We start from the raw sequence: 18115 nt of genomic DNA, 5'->3' as shown, positions 1-18115 counted from the left end.
AATTTACAGAGGGTTGTTCGGCAATAATCTAATAATAGTTTTCAAGATCAGTGAACACAGCAGGTGCAACTCCTTTCTTAAGCATTAACACTTCAGAGAAGGAAGAAGGGGGTAAGAACCACAATAAAAATATATATATAATATACAGTGTAAATGCAGAAAATCTGCCATCTCTTTTTAAAATTCAAAATACTTTAGAGATGTCTTTATCACATTAAGCATCAACTCTAATTTAAAGTTTCAGTCCTGAATCAATTTCTATGTCTGAAAAATAGCTGCAAAGTGTACTTTTAAATTTGAACAAGGGTGCTGTCTTTAAGAATAAAAACGAATCTTACTTGATCATTCTGGGGACCTTTTAAAAGGCTGTCTCGTCTGCCTTCCTGCAAACAGCCAGCTCCAGACTTTCGCTGAAGAAGCCGGGGTGCCTTTTCCGGGTGGGGTGGGGTTAAAAGGGACAACTTTGCTACAACTTGACAAATCCCTTCTTTTGTTTTCCTTTCCTTTGAGAAATCTTTTCACATTCTCACCGGACTTCGGGCTCAGTTGCTCGCTCTTCGCTCGCTCTCCAATCCTCGCTCTCTGTGGATTCACATTTACTGGAATTGTTTCTGGTCGCCAAAAGTGGAAAGAAAAGAGGCAAGGAGAGACAGGGAGGGAAAAGAGGGGATGAGGAGGGGGCTGTCCCTGGAGAGGCCAAGGGTCTCCTAAATGCCCGCAGAATATTTCATTCTTTTCTGTTTCTGCCTCTGGTTGCAGAACCAGACGCGCACCACGTTTTTCTTAAGGTCCAGCTTCTCCGCGATGGCGGCGATCTTTTCCGAGGAGGGCCGCGGCTGGATGGCAAAGTAGGCTTCAAGCGATCGCTTCTCTGGTGCTGCGATGGACGTGCGCTTGCGCTTCTTCTCCGCGCCATTGAAGAGCTCCGGCTTGGTGAGCTTCTCGCGGTGGGACTTCTCGGCCTCCTCGAGCCACGCTTGCAGGATGGGTTTGAGCGCGATCATATTGTTGTGCGACAAAGTGAGAGACTCGAACCTGCAAATGGTGCTCTGGCTAAGCGAGCCCACGCCGGGGATCTTGAGGTTGGCCAGCGCGGAGCCCACATCGGCCTGGGTCACTCCCAGCTTGATGCGTCGCTGTTTGAAGCGCTCGGCGAATGCTTCCAGGTCCCGGGGGTCGGCGTCCACGTCGCTCATGCAGCCCATGTGTGAGGGCAGCCCGTGAGCGTGGGCCATGCTGAGCGCTGCTTGGTGCATGGGGTTCATGGTGGCCATGTGCGGCGCGTGAGCTGGCGTGGACACGACAGCGCCGTCGGGGCCCGCCATGGCACCCAGGGCCAGCCCGGGGCTCAGGTGCTCCAGCAGCTCGCCCTCCAGAGCCTGATGCGGCTGGTGGTGGTGGTGGTGGTGATGGTGGTGGTGGTGGTGCGTGCCCGCTAATGCGGACGGGTGCGAGATGGGCACCGACGAAGAGGAGGCAGCCGACGTGCACGGGATGGTGTTCATGGTGTGGTAGGTGGCGTCCGGCTTGAAGGGGCTGTGGTGGGGCGGGTGGTGGTGGTGGCTCTTGCTCTGGGAGACGATGTCCACGGCCGCCAGAGCCTCGGCGCGGGCCAGCAGACTCTCATCCAGCCCGCCGAATATATTGCTCTGCAATTGCAAGTAAAAGGCACACATTACGCTCAGCAGGGAATTGTACGCACTCTCTCCGGAAGCCCCGGCCCGGCGCTCTACACCGCTGCCGCGCCTACATTCCCAGAACCTTAAAATAATAATAATAATAATAATAGGAATAGGAATAATAATCCTGCAAATGGGTGAAGAGCAGAGGAGCAAAGCCACCAAGAGAAGCCAAGAGTGCACGATGAGGAAAAAAGTGAGCCTGCAAACACAACACAACACAACACGCGCACAGGCAACATCCCAAGTCATAAAAATTAATATGAAAGGAAAAATCCGCTGAATACATAAGAGAGAGAGGGGGGAAAATTGGTTGGAGGTGTGGGGTGATTTGCTGTGCAGACATGAAAAAAACATCAAGCAGATAAAGGAGGCTGTCAAAATGTGCCTTTAAGCGGTGATTATGCAGAAATACGCACCGGTGGGGTTGGAAGACACGCTCTCCGCATCGCCTCGGAGCCCCCGCCGCCGCCTCCACTGCTGCCACTGCTACTGGAGCTGCTGCTCCGGCCTCCACCGCCCCCGCCACCGCCGCCACCGCCGCCAGCATTACTGGAGCTGCTAGGGGAGCTGGCGGAGGGCGCCGCGGGCGCGGAAGAGCCGGGCGAGGCGCTGTGCAGTGCCGAGTACTTGGGTTCCACGTGCAGGCTGCCGCCGTGCGGCATGCTGAACGCCTGCTTGCTGTTCAGGGACATCATCATCATCTTCCCGGCCCTCCCGGGCGCTCTGCCGTAGCGCACGCACTGGCTGCGACTGCCGGGACCCTCCGGAGAAGTGCAAGGAGAGAGCGGGAGCGGGGAAGGGCGGTGCAAAGTTGCGCTCACTCGCCGCCGCCTCCGAGCTCTGCGCGCCTTGACGCGGCTACGCGCTCCTCCGCTGTCAGTCTGAGCGGATGCTGGGCTCCGCTTGGCGCTGGCTGAAGACCTGGGCGACCGAAACTGCCCCAGCGCCTCGCGGCCGCCGAGTTATACTCCCCTCTCCCCGCGCCTGCCCCCGCACCCTCCTCGACCCTCCCTCCCTCCTGCGCGCCTCTGCCCTCCCCCGCCAGGAAGCGCTGGTTTCTCCTGCTCTGTTTCTCGTGTCGCGCCTTCTCCCTCTTTGCTCCTTCCAGGCTCGGGTCCTTTCAGCTTTCCTGACACCCGCCTCCAGCTCCCCCGCCGCGCCCTCCCACCTCCCCTTCCTGCCCCCGCCCACGCTCTAATGCCGCCGCCCCTTCCCGGCGCCTCGTAGCTCCCACTTACATCAGTGTCCCGGCTCAACCCCACCTCACTGGCCAGGTTCACGTTCCAGTCACGGGGCAGTTCCTACCTAAGAGCCAGCCTCCAGCCACTCCCGCTTCTTCCGCCCCGTCTCCGCCTCGCCAGGAAAAGAAACTCCTAAATAAAGTTAGGGGCCAAGCCAACTTTGAGTGGGTTTTTCCCTAGACTGCTAGAAACGCCTCTTACCTGGCTGCCTCCCCAGCCTCTTGCTTACAGCTAAGTTTCAGGCCTCCGCCCCCACTCTGCCCGTCCCTCCTGGCAGCGCAGGTGACCCTGATCCCTGGCTCCCGGCCACAGCGGAGGATGCGGACGCTGCCGCCCACCCGAACCCTCCGCGCTGCTCTGATCTTCCGCTTGGTGCGCGCAGCGGTTCGCGCTCTGCTCTCCGCCCCCTTGGCCCGGCGGGTGCCTGGTGCCGAAGAGACATGGGGTCGACAGGGCTGGAGGGCTTTCTCCCACTCGGTTTCTCGCAGCTCTCAGCGGATTGGACAGCCGCGGAGCCGGCCCGGGTCGCCTGTGCGCATGCGACTCCCCCACCCTCAGGCCCCGTGTACTCCCCCCACACACACAACCACCACCGACACACACTCCTCTCCACCCTCTTTTTCTCTTCCTCCGGATCTTCCTCCCGCTCCTCCCTGTATCCAGTTCAGTGTGAGTTGGGTCTTGGGCGGATCCACTGGCAAACCCTGCCACTGGATTTGTTATTCTTCATTAGCCACAATCAAAGGAGGAAGAGGCAACTGTCAGAGGGAGAGGGAGGGCCAGAGATCACAGGGCGCATGTGCTGCTGAACATCCCCCCCCCGACACACACACACACACACACACAACACCAATACACACATACATACACACACACAAGCCCTCGGGGGCTGGCGTAAGCCCCACTTATCTTCATTTCCACAGCCGCTCGCAGCAGAGAGAGCCTATTTTTAGCCAACACTTTGCTCGCACTTTTGTCCCAGTGCAGACCACTTTTCTTCGAGGTGGACACACACTCTTAGTTCCAGTTGTAAAAGGAGACAACCTCTTATACACACGCACACACACAGCCTTCCTCTCCTCCCGGCTCTGGTCTTTACTTCCTTCCGTGCTGGGGGCAGCTGTCACCTCCCTAGAGCGCTGAGGGAGCGGGGTGCAGGCGAGGGTGCGAAAGCCCTGAAACCAGGACTCTGGAGCCTGCGGGTGGCCCGACCCGGACGGGGGCGGCTGGGAGCAGGTGCAGGCACACGGTGCCTGGGGAAGGCGAGCAGGTGCGAGAGCAGGCGGCAGGCCTGAGAGGCACTGGCGCGCGCTGGGACAAAACAGAGTGGGAAAGAGCGTGGCGAAGGGGGGCCCTCGAGTGGTCAGCGCCCGGAAGCCCCGCGGCGCTGTAGGGGACTGCCTGTTCACCCATGACCTCAGCCAGGCTGGACGGCAGGTTCAAGTTGGGAGCACAGTCCTTCGCAGCAAACGACGCGCGACGGGCTCTGTCCATGGTCCTTAACCCCCTTGCGCTTTCCTGAGCTACTCCGGGGCTTGCTTTTCTCCTTCCCTCTGTGCAGAAAAATAATGAATAGTAGCCGAAGGGGGTTCCTACTAGCAGTGTTCCCGAGCATGAGCCAGGAGAAGCCTGGACACGGGTCTGGAGAGGGGGTGTTGACATGAATATATGTGGTTTCAAGTAAACCGAACGATTCAAGTAAATGCTTAGGTGTTTAATTTCTACCTCAACAACAGCCAGGGTAATTTTCAAGGAAATAAAAAACTGACATTGTATAGCTCTCACTGTCTCAAGCTTGGAGAAATGAAATAAATCAAAGTTAAAAGCTTGAGTATCATTTAATTATAGTGCGAATAGCGCTTTGAAAGAAGTACAACAACATCTCTAAACAAATTATGACTGGGCCAGAAAGGAATTATTAGATTGAAATTTCATTTAGGCTCGGGAGACACCGCGCTTCACTGTGTAATCTGCTATGCCTCATCTGATTTGTATGCTTAATTCAGCTTGACGAATTTATTAGTTTTCATAATAGTGAAAAAAATGAGCAGCACTATGGGCTAATGCATTGTGTGTACTATAAATTGCATGTCATCGTGGAAAGGCTGAAGTCTATAGAAATCTTTTATTAATGTCGGTATAGGAGGGAGGATTTTCGTGCAAGCCTTGGAGAGGTTCACGCCAAACTCCACTGTTGCTGTGTCTCACTGGTCCATTAACATATCGTCATACTAATTAGACTACTTCATCAGTGATATAATTTCAAACTTCAAATTATGTTCTAATTAACAAGGGTTGTCCAATTTGCTTAATCTTCAAAAGGCTTTGGATTCTCTAATTAGTATAAACTGTTGAGCATCTCTAATGCCTAATAAAAATCCATTAAAATATTTTGGGTATGTTCGATCAGTACTGTGTAAGGGCCAAAGGGCTAAAATGAGAGTGCAGGAGGACAATAATTGGAAGACAAATATCCGCATCTACCTGCTTCCCCCAGATTATAACACTAAGTGAATTTCAGGAGAAACTTTTGGGTATTGCACCTCCTAAACAGTGTGTTTATGTGTTTAAATAAAGGCATAAGAATATCAAGGAGAAAAACCACATGGGGAAAAAATTCTTCTCTTTCATTAGGTGCCTAATTAGATGTAAAGTGAAAAGCAACCCTGAGGAGTTTCCCAAGCATTATTGCGGCAACAGTCTGCTGAAGTTGGATTGCAAAATCAAATATTTGGGGGTGTTTTGAACCTCTCGCTGTCCCCTCCCCCTTTATTGAGCTTAATTACTTGCAATAGTTTTTTTAATGTATGTTGTCACTTGGGAGTATTGAGAAATGCATATCGTTAATATGAATTAATCTTGATTTTAATAGCAACTGACAACTGATCTCCAAAATGCTAAACACTTGTCACCACTTCATATGGTAAATAAGGTAGTATAATAAATTCATGAAATAAAGAGGGCATGGTTGAAATGACTGGACAAACTTTGATATGGAATTTATTGGCTAAAACTATTTTAAGCAGGACAACTTCCAAGAGGCTATTTTCCTGATGGCTAAAATCCATATATCATTAATTAATTTTAATATAACTTTTTTTATCTTTCAGATATTTCTCAGTGATATCTCTAATTCTAGACAAGACAAAAAGGAAGCCCTTTATTCTAATTATCAAGTTGAGATAAATTAATATGTAGCTGCAGAGTAATTCAAGAGTCTATTTACCCGTATTCCCTTCCCCCTAGAAAACACATACATTTAAAAAAAAAAAAAAGTCACAGAGTTAGATTTCTCCTTTTCTCACTCAAAGTGAAAAATGAACAGCAGTGATTGTGTTGCATTAGAGGGAAAATGCAATTCTTTCTTCATCACCAGGACTTGCAATCTCTCCTTCCAGGAGTGTCCAGAATACCAACGTCTTTGTGGTGATGTCAATAAAACCCATTTCGGTTTTGCCCACAGGCATTACTGCAAAGTGCTGCAGCGAGTGTGGGAGCCGCTCTCTGAGGAAGAAAGACTTCAGCCCCCCAGGTAGCGGAGGCCATCTAAACAACCGCAAAGTTGGGAATAAACCCGAGAGGTGGAAGCGAATGGCCCAATATACGAAATCTGCTTCACATGACCTCAACACACACTTTTATGCCCAAGTGCCTACCCGCGCTGGCGCTTCTGCACACCTACAGACCTACCTAATACCGAAAACAGAGAAGTGATTTTTTTTAAAGCAGAGCAGTGGAAAAATGGATCAACTGTGTGACTACACGAGGAGTGCCTTTCTTCTCACCAAGCCTCTTTGTTTGACAATAGCTTCTGTCCAATCCACTGCCAGATGCGGACAGATGTGACCAGCTTCCCCTTTGGGCAGGTGAGGAGTCGCTTGAGGTTCCACCCAAGATCTCGGGCAGCAGGGTCCCTACAGTAAGCGGCACCCCCACCCCGAAATCCGCCCGCAGCCATACCGAGAGGAGAGATCACTGTCTCCTCCTTTGTATCTGGGTCCTAATTTACTATTAAAATTTTAAGCAGTGCATTCATATTTTACTGGATCTAATGTGTTTTATTAAATTTTAATCTATTAAGGGCAGTGTGCTTTCTTTGTATTTCAAACAGAATTGAGGTGGAAGATTTCTTAAAGGACAGATAAGCCCTATTCAGGCACTATTTCGATCTCGGGTAGACAGGGCTTGGGGAAGTAAAAAGGGAAAGGATGGATTCCCCTCATCCCATCTTCTCAAGGCGGTCAATCTGCTCCGATTCTGAATAGAAACAGACACCCCCGTGAGCTCTCTCTGGTCTCTGCGGCTTGGGGCAGAAGGGTGGGGGTGATTAAACTCCTGCATGGCCTGGCCTGTTCCAGGGAAGAAAAAAGGAAGATATTATCCCTGAAACTGAGACTTCTGAGAGTGCCCAGAGAGCTGGCCATAGAGTGAAATGCTGGGGGAGGAGGGCACTCCTGGGCTCTCACCTCCTGAAATAAGGGGCTAGGCTTGAGAAGTGATGGGTGAGTTTTGCTCAAACATCTTTCCCTCTTTGGAGCATGTCCACCACTGCTCTTGTGTTTCTCTCTAGCTTTCCCTCTCCGCTGGCTCCCTGTGAGCCCAGTCTCCCTCACTTATAGGTTTGAAGGAGCCCCTCCTTCGCCCAAAGACGCCAGGCACCCCCTCTGCCCTATGGCACAGCCTCCTCTCAGTGCCTTCCTGGCTAACTCTCTCTCACTCTCACCCTCCCAATGCAAGCCTCAGCAAGTATCTCCGGAAACCTCTGCACCCGGCAGTTCCCAGGCCCTTCTAGATGGAAATTCGGACTCGCAACGCCTGCCCTCCCATCAAGGCCAGGCAGGGCAGAGAGAGGGGGACAAAAGCAAGTGACTATTGGCGCTCTGGAGGGTGTGCTTTAAGGGTAGAAAGAAACTTGTGCCTGGGCAAGTTACCAAACGAGCCACGTGGGGCTCTCTCTAGGTAACTCTGGACTGAGAGATGTGGCCGGGCAGGGGACAAGGGGATGAGAGGAAGCACAGCAGAAAAGAAAGCAACAGTTCTCTCTTTCCTCGTTGCAGGGAAGGGAGCAGAGCTCAATGTCAAATAAAGCAGACTGGGAGGAGGCGGACACGAGACACAGCCAGCCCCAGGCCCGCTGGTTGCCTGCGAGGCTCACCCCTTCACGATTCTGCCTGGCAGGTTTGCTGAGGCGGAGTGTGGAGAGGAACTCGCGCGGGGACAGCTGATTGGGCCCACTGGAGTCGACCAATCTTTGGAGCAAACACAACGGGGGGGGGGGGGGGGGGGGCGGGGAGATTCAGTCCTCCGTATGCAACTCCGCACTCCCCAGAGCGCGGGAGCGTGAATTCACACACTCATGAGCAGACATACACACACCCTTACACACCCACTCCCGCAGACACACTCACTAACACTGAGACGCACGCGCGGACACATGCTTCTCCCCTCCCCCTGCAGCGCGCCACTTTGGGGGATGGAGGGCAGACCTCCACGTTCTTGTCCGCAAGCATGCACTCCTGTGTTTACTTGCCCCGGTGAAACTGTTATTTTTCGTCGCAGTGAATTTCCTTGGTCCATGTGTTTACCTCTTCTCAAAGTTAAGTCCAGTCACGAAATCAAACTTAAAGCATTGGAACAATCAATGAAGACTTTTGCAATCCATGGCGCCTTGCGCTTCCTGGAACTAAAATAAATGCAAGAAATCGAAACTTAATTACTTGAAAGAAATCCAGAAATCCCTCTGCATAATTTATCCAGTCATTTTTAGTAGCGTTTGTGTTCGGTGCAGTGTATGTTAACTCTATACTTTTGGCTAAGGTCTGGCCCCTTCATCGATTCCTTGGGGGTCGCTGCGCCCCACCTCAGCCGGGAATTTTGCCCTGCACTAGGCTCCCCTTCCTCCCATTCCTCAGAGCTGATTTGGTAACATTTCTTTTCAGAAGTCACCAACTGTAACGTACAAGAATCCCCGAGGCTGAGTGTCATGTGTCGTTAAAAAATAAAACATCTCAACCGTTCTTTCTTCTTTTTGCTCACCAAGGCTATTATTTGAATTTGTGTGAGTTGCTAGATCTGAAACCAGGCGCCTTAGTAGTAAATACAAGCCAGGACCATTGCTCTGAGGGAATAGTGCACCATCAAAAAGTGCCATTCTGCTGGTGATGGAAAAATTGATTAAAAGGTGGACTTTTTTTCTTCTCTCTAGGGAAGATCTTTTTTCCCCTCTAAGTGTCATCATCTTTCTAAGGCACAGTACTAGAATATTTGTTCTGACTAAACAACCTTCAAGGTGTTTAGCTTGGCCACAAATGTTGGACACTAGTTTCTTCCTCTGCTACCTGTTCCTTGCAAACTCACTCATTTTCTCCTCTCCTTTGGCTTCTAATTGATTGAGAATCTTCGTATACATAAAGTGCCAAAAAACCTTCATCTATGTGCACTACATAAAATAAATCCTCCCACATTCAGCCTAAAGATGCTAGCTAAGATCAAATGACTTTTGTACACATCCTGACTCTGACACAGGGTACCATTGGGAATTTGGAAATTTGGTGATGACTAATGCCGTGGCCAGTGAATTTGTAGAACAGAATAGCCCCGAGTCTATTAGCATGGTGTGGGTGACTCCAGAAGGACAAGCTTTCTCATAGACATCTTATAGAAATCTGAAGTAATGTTATGAAAGAATGAAAAATACATTGGGGAACAGCTTAGAAACTGAAGTACATTTTGATTTAACTTACATTAACAGAAATGTAATGTAAAAGTGAAAGGATCTAACAAAACCATTAATAATTAAAAAATAATTACAGATAGTCTATCCTTACTATTCATAACCACTCAACACTTTAGACAAAGAAAACGGAATACTCTTAATGGGAATGAGATGTGAGCAGACTGCTAATGAGGAGTTAACCAAGGACTGCGCATTTGTCAAAGGAGACAAGTTTCCTTGTTTCCCCCACCTGCATATTTTAATTCTCTGAGAGTTAGCTTGGACCTTCCTTTTCCATCAGCATATATACTGAGTGTCAGAGTTTATACAATAGAAATCTCTTGAGCAATAACAATACAGACCTTATCGAATTTTGAAGATAAGGGGCACCAGATGGCTTGTCTATTAACCATCCTCATTGACAAATATTTATAGGTGCCTAAGAGCTACATGCCTCTGTAATAGATTTTAGTTGGACAATCCCATCCCACAAGGATTTCACAAAACAATGACCCTCTAAAGACAGCAGTTTGCTCCCTGTCCCTGTTTGTGATCACTTTTTTAAAAAAGATTAATCATCCTTTAAGGATTCATTGTCAACCTTTTTCTTGTACTCCTCACCAAGTATTAAAATGTGCAAATGTATTTTTCTATTACCTGAATTGTATTTGTCTTCTTTCCAGTATGTCTTTTTCAATATGTCCAGTCTTTAGAGCAGTATTCTCCACATAATAGTGCAGTAAACCTTTAATCATGAACTAGATCTTTAAAAAGGTGTTGGAAAGGAAGCTATAGTGACTCTATTCTGATTTTCAGTGCATATTCTTCTTTATTTTGTTTGAGAGACACATGGGATCGCCCCTAGAGTGCTCCGTTGACATGTGGAGGCACTAGGAGGAAATCAAAGCAGCCTGGCGGAAAGCAAACTTTACTGCCTCTTTTCAGAGATAAAGGGAAATCTTACAAAAGGAGAGATTTGCAGACATACAACTGGAATTCAATGAAGTCAGGGCTGAGGCATCTGCTGGGAAGCCACCAGGAAGTGGAGACTTACATTCCATGTCAAATCTTGCGCATCTAAAGAATTTGAAGCCTCCTTCCTTCTTTCTCCATCCCCAGATAAATTAGAAACAAAACAGCATGCCTTTTGTAGGAAACAGAAAAACCTAAGGAGAAGTGCTGATTGATTGACTGCAAAGATTATAAACACTGCTTAGCTATACAAATATGAGTTAAATACTTCTTAGCTATATAAATATGAGTTGAGTGCATAAAACATGTTAGATTCCTTGTAGGCATCCACTCGCAGTTTTTTAAAATGCAGCAGAAAAACATTACAACAACAATGACAACAAACTCACCTTTAAACATGTATCCTGTCTTGAAATTTTACATTTGGCCTATGATTGCCTGAAAATCTCATATATACAGAAGTGTGCAAATCAACCATATAATTATAATATTTATATTCGAATATCTGTTATTGTCTCCTTATTCCTTTCTCTCCTTTATATGCATATACAGATCATCAAATATAGTTCAGCTAATATGGGCTCTGGTGGATGCTATAGCTTTGTGCCTTCTCTTGTTCTTCCTGCTATGCATTTAAAACATTAAATTGCCCTAGCATCATGAGGGGAATGCTGTATTTGAAAGCATTAATAACTGTCCTCTTCAAAACACATGCTACTTACTTTGTGGTGCCATGTGCTCATTGCACCCCTTCATGGCTTTCAAGGGCAAGACCAATGTAGGCATTATCGACATTGTGCTTATCTGGCGTATTCCTGTCCTCATATTTCATTGGTTTCTCCTGGCCTCCACTGACTACTTATCTGGTCTGGACCACATAATCAGTCATCTCTATAGTAACCTTCCTAGATACCTTGATCTCGTTGCTCCCTTACCTTTCTCTTATCAAATTATCCATTTTCTCTACTTTTGTCCACAGACTGCTGATTTCACTGGAAATAGTAAGGAGAATAGGCTATATATTAGTAGATATATAGATATCTATATATCTGTAATAGTATAGTATTAGTCCATCTATAATAGTATAGTATATCTAAGCTGTAATAGTATATATATGTCTGTAAAAGCTTGGCATTCACCCCCTCCAGCCTCCTTCTGGTGTGCCTTCTTCTGCTGCACAGTCTGTGAAGCAAAAAACTACATTTCCCAGACTTTCTTACAGTTCAGTTACCGTGTGACTGAGGCAGAAGTGTGGGTCATTTATTCTCTGTTGATGTGAATCTAAAAGGAGTGATACTTCCTTTAAGCCAACAGTTGTGTGCCACTAAGACGGTGTATTCCTGACATCTAGTTTCATCGATGCTTTCCTTATTCCCCTCCTTCCTGTTTGTGGTAGAGCTCAGCTTTCCTCGCAACCTAGTTCTGCACTGTGGTTCTGGAAGTCCTTACCAGAAGTTCAGCCTAGAGTCTGCTACTTCGGCTTTTCCAAAGATTTGTAAGCATCTACCTATATCAAATCTCTCTCTGCTTAAAGTAGATAAAGTAGTTTAAAAAGATAAAGTAGTTAAAATAGATAAAGTGTTACTTGCAGCTAAATCCTGACTGATACTCCAGCCTTAACATTATTTTTTCTACTGCTCAGTATCCTTTTTTTGTTTGGTTTAATTTTTTTTTTGAGGAAGATTGGCCCTGTGCTAACATCTGTTGCCAATCTTCCTCTTTTTCTTTTTTCTCCCTAAAGCCCCAGTACATAGTTTTGTATCACAGTTGTAGAGTTGTAGCTCTTCTATGTGGAATGCCACCTCAGCATGACTTGATGAGCGGTGAGTAGATCCACACCCAGGATCCGAATCGGTGAACGCTGGGCCGCCGAAGCGGAGCACACGAACTTTACCGCTATGCCACCAGGCCGGCCCCTCAGTATCCTTTTTACTCACTTTTATTGACTCTCCATCTCGTTCCTTGCAGAATCTATTGCAAATATTTTCCACTTCTGCCATCATGACTTTGAGCATGTAACCTCACCTCACAGTTTACTAAGAGAATAGCTTATTACCACACGTTCCCTTAAGTTTCCCACTGCCATCTAACAATTTTTCTGTGTTTTCACCCCACTTCTCTTCATTTGATTCTCCTGTAGGTGAACCTTCTCCTTCAAGTTAACCCTTTCACATGATCATGATTTCTTACCCTCTCACCTCCTACAGAACGTCCATCTATCAATTTACTCTTTTACTTGCATCTTCAATTTTTCCTCTCCAGTCTATCTCTTCTTACCCTACAAATATATTCAAGATGCTTTGGACATAAAATTTAAATATAATAAAAACTTTCTTTAAATTTCTTTTCTCCAATATCTCTCTTTCTTTTGCCATCAAATTTTGAAAATGGTAATTGCATTTACTGTTTCCGTTTTCTCACCACTCAATCACCTCTTAACTTCTGGAAAGATTACTTCCATCCTTAACTCTCTACTGATGGTGTTCCTGCTTAAGATACCAATGACCTTTTAGTTTACACATTCTGTGACACTTTTTCCAAAAGCATGGGTTTCAAACTTGGAATGTTGTGCTGGCTCTACCAGTTATTGACTCCAATTCTCATTTTGCCCCTCTGAAAAACGTATATCATAATAGCATATTCTTCCCCCAGATTATTGAGTGGATTAAATGACATATTGTATGTAAAAGGCTTGGCATATTTCCTTGTATGTAATAAGTACTTAATAAATATTAGCTAACAATACAAAAAGCCAGCCCTTGTGGTCTAATGGTTAAGATTCAGCGTGGCCTGGGTTCATTTTCAGTCGAGGAACCACACCGCCCATCTGTTAGTTGTTATGCTGTGGCAGCTGCATGTTGCTGTGATGCTGAAAGCTATGCCACCAGTATTTCAAATACCAGCAGGTTCACCCATGGTGGACAGGTTTCAGTGGAGCTCCCAGACTAAAACAAACTAGGAAGAAGGATCTGGAAATCCACTTCTGGAAACATTGGCCATGAAAACCCTATGAATGGCAGCAGAGCATTGTCTGATACAGCACCAGAAGGTGAAAGGTTGGCAGAAGAACACTGAGCAAGGTTCCACTCTACCATACACAAGGTCACTAGGAGTCGGAATAGACTCAACGGCACTAACAAATATTACAATATCAATAATAACCTCTGCAGAATTTGAGGTCTGGCAATTCTCTCATTCTTGAAATGGATTGACTTGGATCTCAGCATATGGTTTGTAAAGGTAAATGCAAAATGTGTCAGCCTCAACAGAATCATCCTTTAAACTAGGCTTCGTCCTTTGTTGGTATTCTTTTCCTACCATCTCCTGTCCATCAAACAAGGCCAGCTCCCCAGTGGCCCGTCTCTCCAAAGCTGTTATATCCAAAATGTGGGCTTACGTGTCATTTATTCACTAACTCAAAGACATTAAGAGAAGCAGGGGGTTAATACTTGGTTAATTGTTGGTTAAATGCTTTATCTAGCTTAGGGAGACCCAAATTTCTGAGGCCAGGCTTCCCCTACCAGTTCTACATCACTTCTGACTTATTTCCTGAAAAAAATTAACATATTCTGAAAGAAAAACATACTCAATATCTATACCTGAGCATATACAATATAGTTCCTTCTCTCAAGTCAAAGGTATTCTGCACATGTACCTTCTGAGGCACTGTTACTTTTTTTCTTTTAGTTGGTTATTCTCCCATTTCCTGAAATGTAGTGATTACCGAAGGATCGATCAACTCTAGTTTTGCTTCTCCCTTGCTAATTTCATGTTTCACAGCTTCTCCTTCACTCAAATGCCTCCCCAAACTATATTACTCTGATTTCTTCTGAAAGTCAGTTTCACGTTCCAACAATTTATTAGAATTCTCCACTGGGTACCTGCTCTACCTTCAAACCCAATCCCTGCAGACCCAAACCATTTTATCAATATTTCACTTATGGACTTTATTACATTCTATTTGTATAATGTTCTTTTTTCTTGTCTGATCTCCTATGTGAGACTGTGAGATCCCTGAAGATAGGGTCTATATTTAATTCCTCCTGTGGCCTCAATATGTTTATCATCGCATCCTGTATAGAACGGATGCTTAATACATATTCACTGACCGCTTGAACGGATGATCATTATAACAGCAAATGATACGAGTGTTGTGCATTCAGATATTACTATTGCTTGTTCTTTTCTGAATCTTTTCAGTACCTGACCCAAAGTTTACAGGTAGACAAGAGACTGAGAGAAAACATTTTCATTGGCTAAAAACTACAAAGGAAAAATTTAGATTATATGAGGCATCCCTACAAACTAACATGAAAAGAAACCTAATAGAAAAGTGGACAAAAGATATAAATAGGCAATTTATAGATTGGCAAATCCAAGTGCTAACTGGAATTAGAGAGATGCCATATCTCACTAAGTAACCAGACAAATGTTGATTAAAACAGTGAGGTACCACTCTATAACTATCATCTTCATAAAATTGGAAAGTTAAATAACACAAAAAGTTATTAAGGATGTGCGATAGAAACCATAAAGTAATAGTGATAGGGGTATAATTATTGGATGGCCATTGTGAAAAGCAAACTCGCAGTCTTTAGTAAACATGACCATGCAAATACCCTCTGGCCTACCAATTCCACTGCTGAGTTATACACCAAAGAAATTTTTCTACAAATCCAAATGGTGATATGTATGAAGATGTTCCTATCAATGTTGTTTATAACAGCAGGGAGGTAGAGGCAGCAGATAGAAGCAATGACTCTTATGGCAACATAGAAAGACCTTAAAAAGTTAAGCAGAAACTGAGCAAGGTCTGTAGTATAAAGACATTTATATACATAAACACAGAAAATAGCTTTGTATTTTTCAAGGAGATATATATCCAAGGATATAGTCAACTCATTAGAGTAAGTACCATTGGCTGATAAGAATGTAACTGAGAAATAAATTCATTAAGACATATCAAGGTCCTTAAAAGAGTCCATTTCCTCCTATGAAACCTACCTCTTGGACTCTCTCTCAAGAAAACAATAAAAAATGCACCAAAAGATGAAGGGCGTTGTTTATAAGAGTGAAAACTGGAAACATCTAAACGTCTAAACAGAGAAATAGTTTAAAAAACTGTAGTACAACCACATTATTAAATTGTATTCAGCTACTACAATCATGTTTTCAGAGACTATTTAACGACATGGGAAAATACACTATTTAAGAAAAAGCAAATACAATAAAAACAATGATTCTTTTTGTTCAAAAGAAGTATATAGATGCACAGAAAACAGTAAAAAAAAAGTATTTCATTTTAAGCATTGCATTGTGAGAGATTTTAATTTTCCAAATTGTCTATGATGAACTTTCATTCCTCATATTACCAGAATTATATGTGTGTGTAGATTTAGATATAGTTATAGATATAACTTTCCCAGCTTGCATACTTTTTCATGTAAGATTCATTGCATCTCTTATTTAAAGTGCTGCAACTAAGTGATCCATCAGCTGAACCATCAGCTGAACTCATTCACCATCACTAGCTTCAGTGAATATTTATAGATTAGAAACGGTATTTAATTGACTTGAGAAGGATATATTTTTCCATCTAAGTTTTATGGTACATCTCTAAAATGTGGAAAAGCTCACAGGCTTATGTAGAGGAGCCAATCTTGACTGTCATACACTTAGCTGGGAATCCCACAGAATGATCCTCTAAATGGCCTAAATCATTTCAGCTGTAATCCATAGTGCCTCTCTTTGCCTAGAACTGGATCAAGATGCTCCCCAGGTAGCTAAGAGACAGGACAAGAAGAGGTATATTATCAGACTTGTTATTTTCACTCTTTCCAATACTTTGTTAGGGAAAAGAATGCACACTTGGTTAGTTTAAGGGAAAGAGATATTTTATCAAGAAAGTGTTAAAATAACATCTCTATTCTCAGAGGCAGGATCTATTATATTCCCTACCTTGGATTCCCTAGATGATGTATACATGGAGAACTTTTGTAAACTACTTGCTGTTGTTTTTAATTGAAAAAATAACACACAATGATGATTGGATTTATGCTCAAGATGGTACAGTAACTTTACTCTTTGATTACCCATTAGCTTCAAACATATGGCAAAGTTAGATAAAATATAAGAAAAGAAAGCCCCACAGTTGCTTGATGGGGAAGGAAGATTAGTGGTTCTACCCCCTAGTGACACGGAGGAAACAAAGCAGTTACCCACAGGCGTCCAGAAGGGTAACTTCTGGTTCTTTGATTAGAGAATTGGATTCAATTACACACATAGCATATCACATTGCATCTCATGACAAAGGTTCAAGTGCAAACTGGTGTTATTATGTGAACTTATACTCTCCCAATAACTAATGAATACCTCAACAGTGAACCATATATATAAGATTGGTTGGTTGGTTTTAATCTAAGACAGGACTAATGCGATCTATATTTTTCTCTTTAACATCTCTTAATATCCTTTACTTAATAATTCACTACAAGTTACTAATCTAAGTTCAAATATTTCTTCAATTGAAATTCATCATGGAAGACCCTGAAAGATGAGAAAATTCTTCTCCTTCCTGATGTTCTTTAGAACAAAATGGTCAAAGAGAATCTATAGTGAAAAGAAAATGCAGGGCTAAATAATTCTACCATAAAATTAATTTGTAACTGAATTTGCTGAATTAACACAAATGATTTTCTCAAATTATCAACTTAATTACTTAAATTATTTGTTCTACATGGTTTCCCCACTGATATTCTTTCTATTTATTCTAGGAAGACAACTATTTAAAATGAAACCAAATATGCTAAGTTCAGATAAAATCTAAAATTAAATTCAGTCATAGTTGAAGTTTAATTTCATTACCATGCAATTGACATGCAGGTGAACTGAGTTTCTTTCTTCATCTCAATTGTTTATTAAACAAGTGTTTACTGAGTGCCTACTCTGTATGAGGCTCTTCGCTAGGCTAGCTTGAGAGAGAATAAGTATATGCCTCATCGCTGTGAAGATAGTTTGCTGTATTTGGGGTGGGGAAGGCAGGCACCTAAAGAATCACTCATGGCTACTTAGGAAATCCACTAGAAGGGGAGGGTCTTCTCTCCTCCTTGGCTAGATACTTGCTAAGCTTCATAATTTTCAGACCCCAATTGAAAGTTACGGTGAGGGAACTTTTGGAAAACTTTCTGAAAGTGGATGGGATACTTGAATATAAAGACCAGTGACAACTTCCTATCTGGTGATTTCAGAAGGTGGGAAGCTTGCTGGAGGAGTCCACAGGAGTACTTTGTGTAAGAAAATTGATGATATTTCTGAATCTAATATCTTGTGATTCTATAAAATACCCTGTTGAGTAGTCCTTTGCTCCCACTGCAGCAGCTAAGAAAAAAAATATAACTACAAAAATGAAAATTTTTAATATATGGAGAACTATGGAAGCAATGAACTTTGAAAGAACTAAACTTCTAGATAAGAAGGAGCCTTTGCTAGTTGAACTGAGATCGAAG

General features: G+C 44.3%; 1 protein-coding gene across 2 annotated transcripts; it reads right to left on the bottom strand.

Moving 5' to 3' along the window:
• Positions 1–439: 439 nt before the first annotated feature.
• On the bottom strand, positions 440–2383 carry POU4F2 (POU class 4 homeobox 2). 2 transcript variants are annotated; one of them, XM_058549770.1, is made up of 3 exons: positions 2293–2377; positions 2103–2151; positions 440–1659 (listed from the first exon to the last, which is right to left on the bottom strand). In XM_058549770.1, exons 1-3 carry the CDS (start codon positions 2375–2377, stop codon positions 708–710), a joined length of 1086 nt encoding a protein of 361 aa, XP_058405753.1. In that variant the 3' UTR covers positions 440–707. The 2 variants fall into 2 exon arrangements, with proteins under 2 accessions (XP_058405753.1, XP_058405752.1); XM_058549769.1 differs by having other exon boundaries at positions 440–1649; positions 2099–2383.
• Positions 2384–18115: the final 15732 nt, after the last annotated feature.

Source organism: Diceros bicornis, chromosome 11, assembly GCF_020826845.1.
Source record: "Diceros bicornis minor isolate mBicDic1 chromosome 11, mDicBic1.mat.cur, whole genome shotgun sequence".
NCBI classification, from domain to species: domain Eukaryota; kingdom Metazoa; phylum Chordata; class Mammalia; order Perissodactyla; family Rhinocerotidae; genus Diceros; species Diceros bicornis.
Note: the sequence above shows the minus strand (reverse complement) of the source record. Positions and strands in the feature narration are given on the sequence as shown.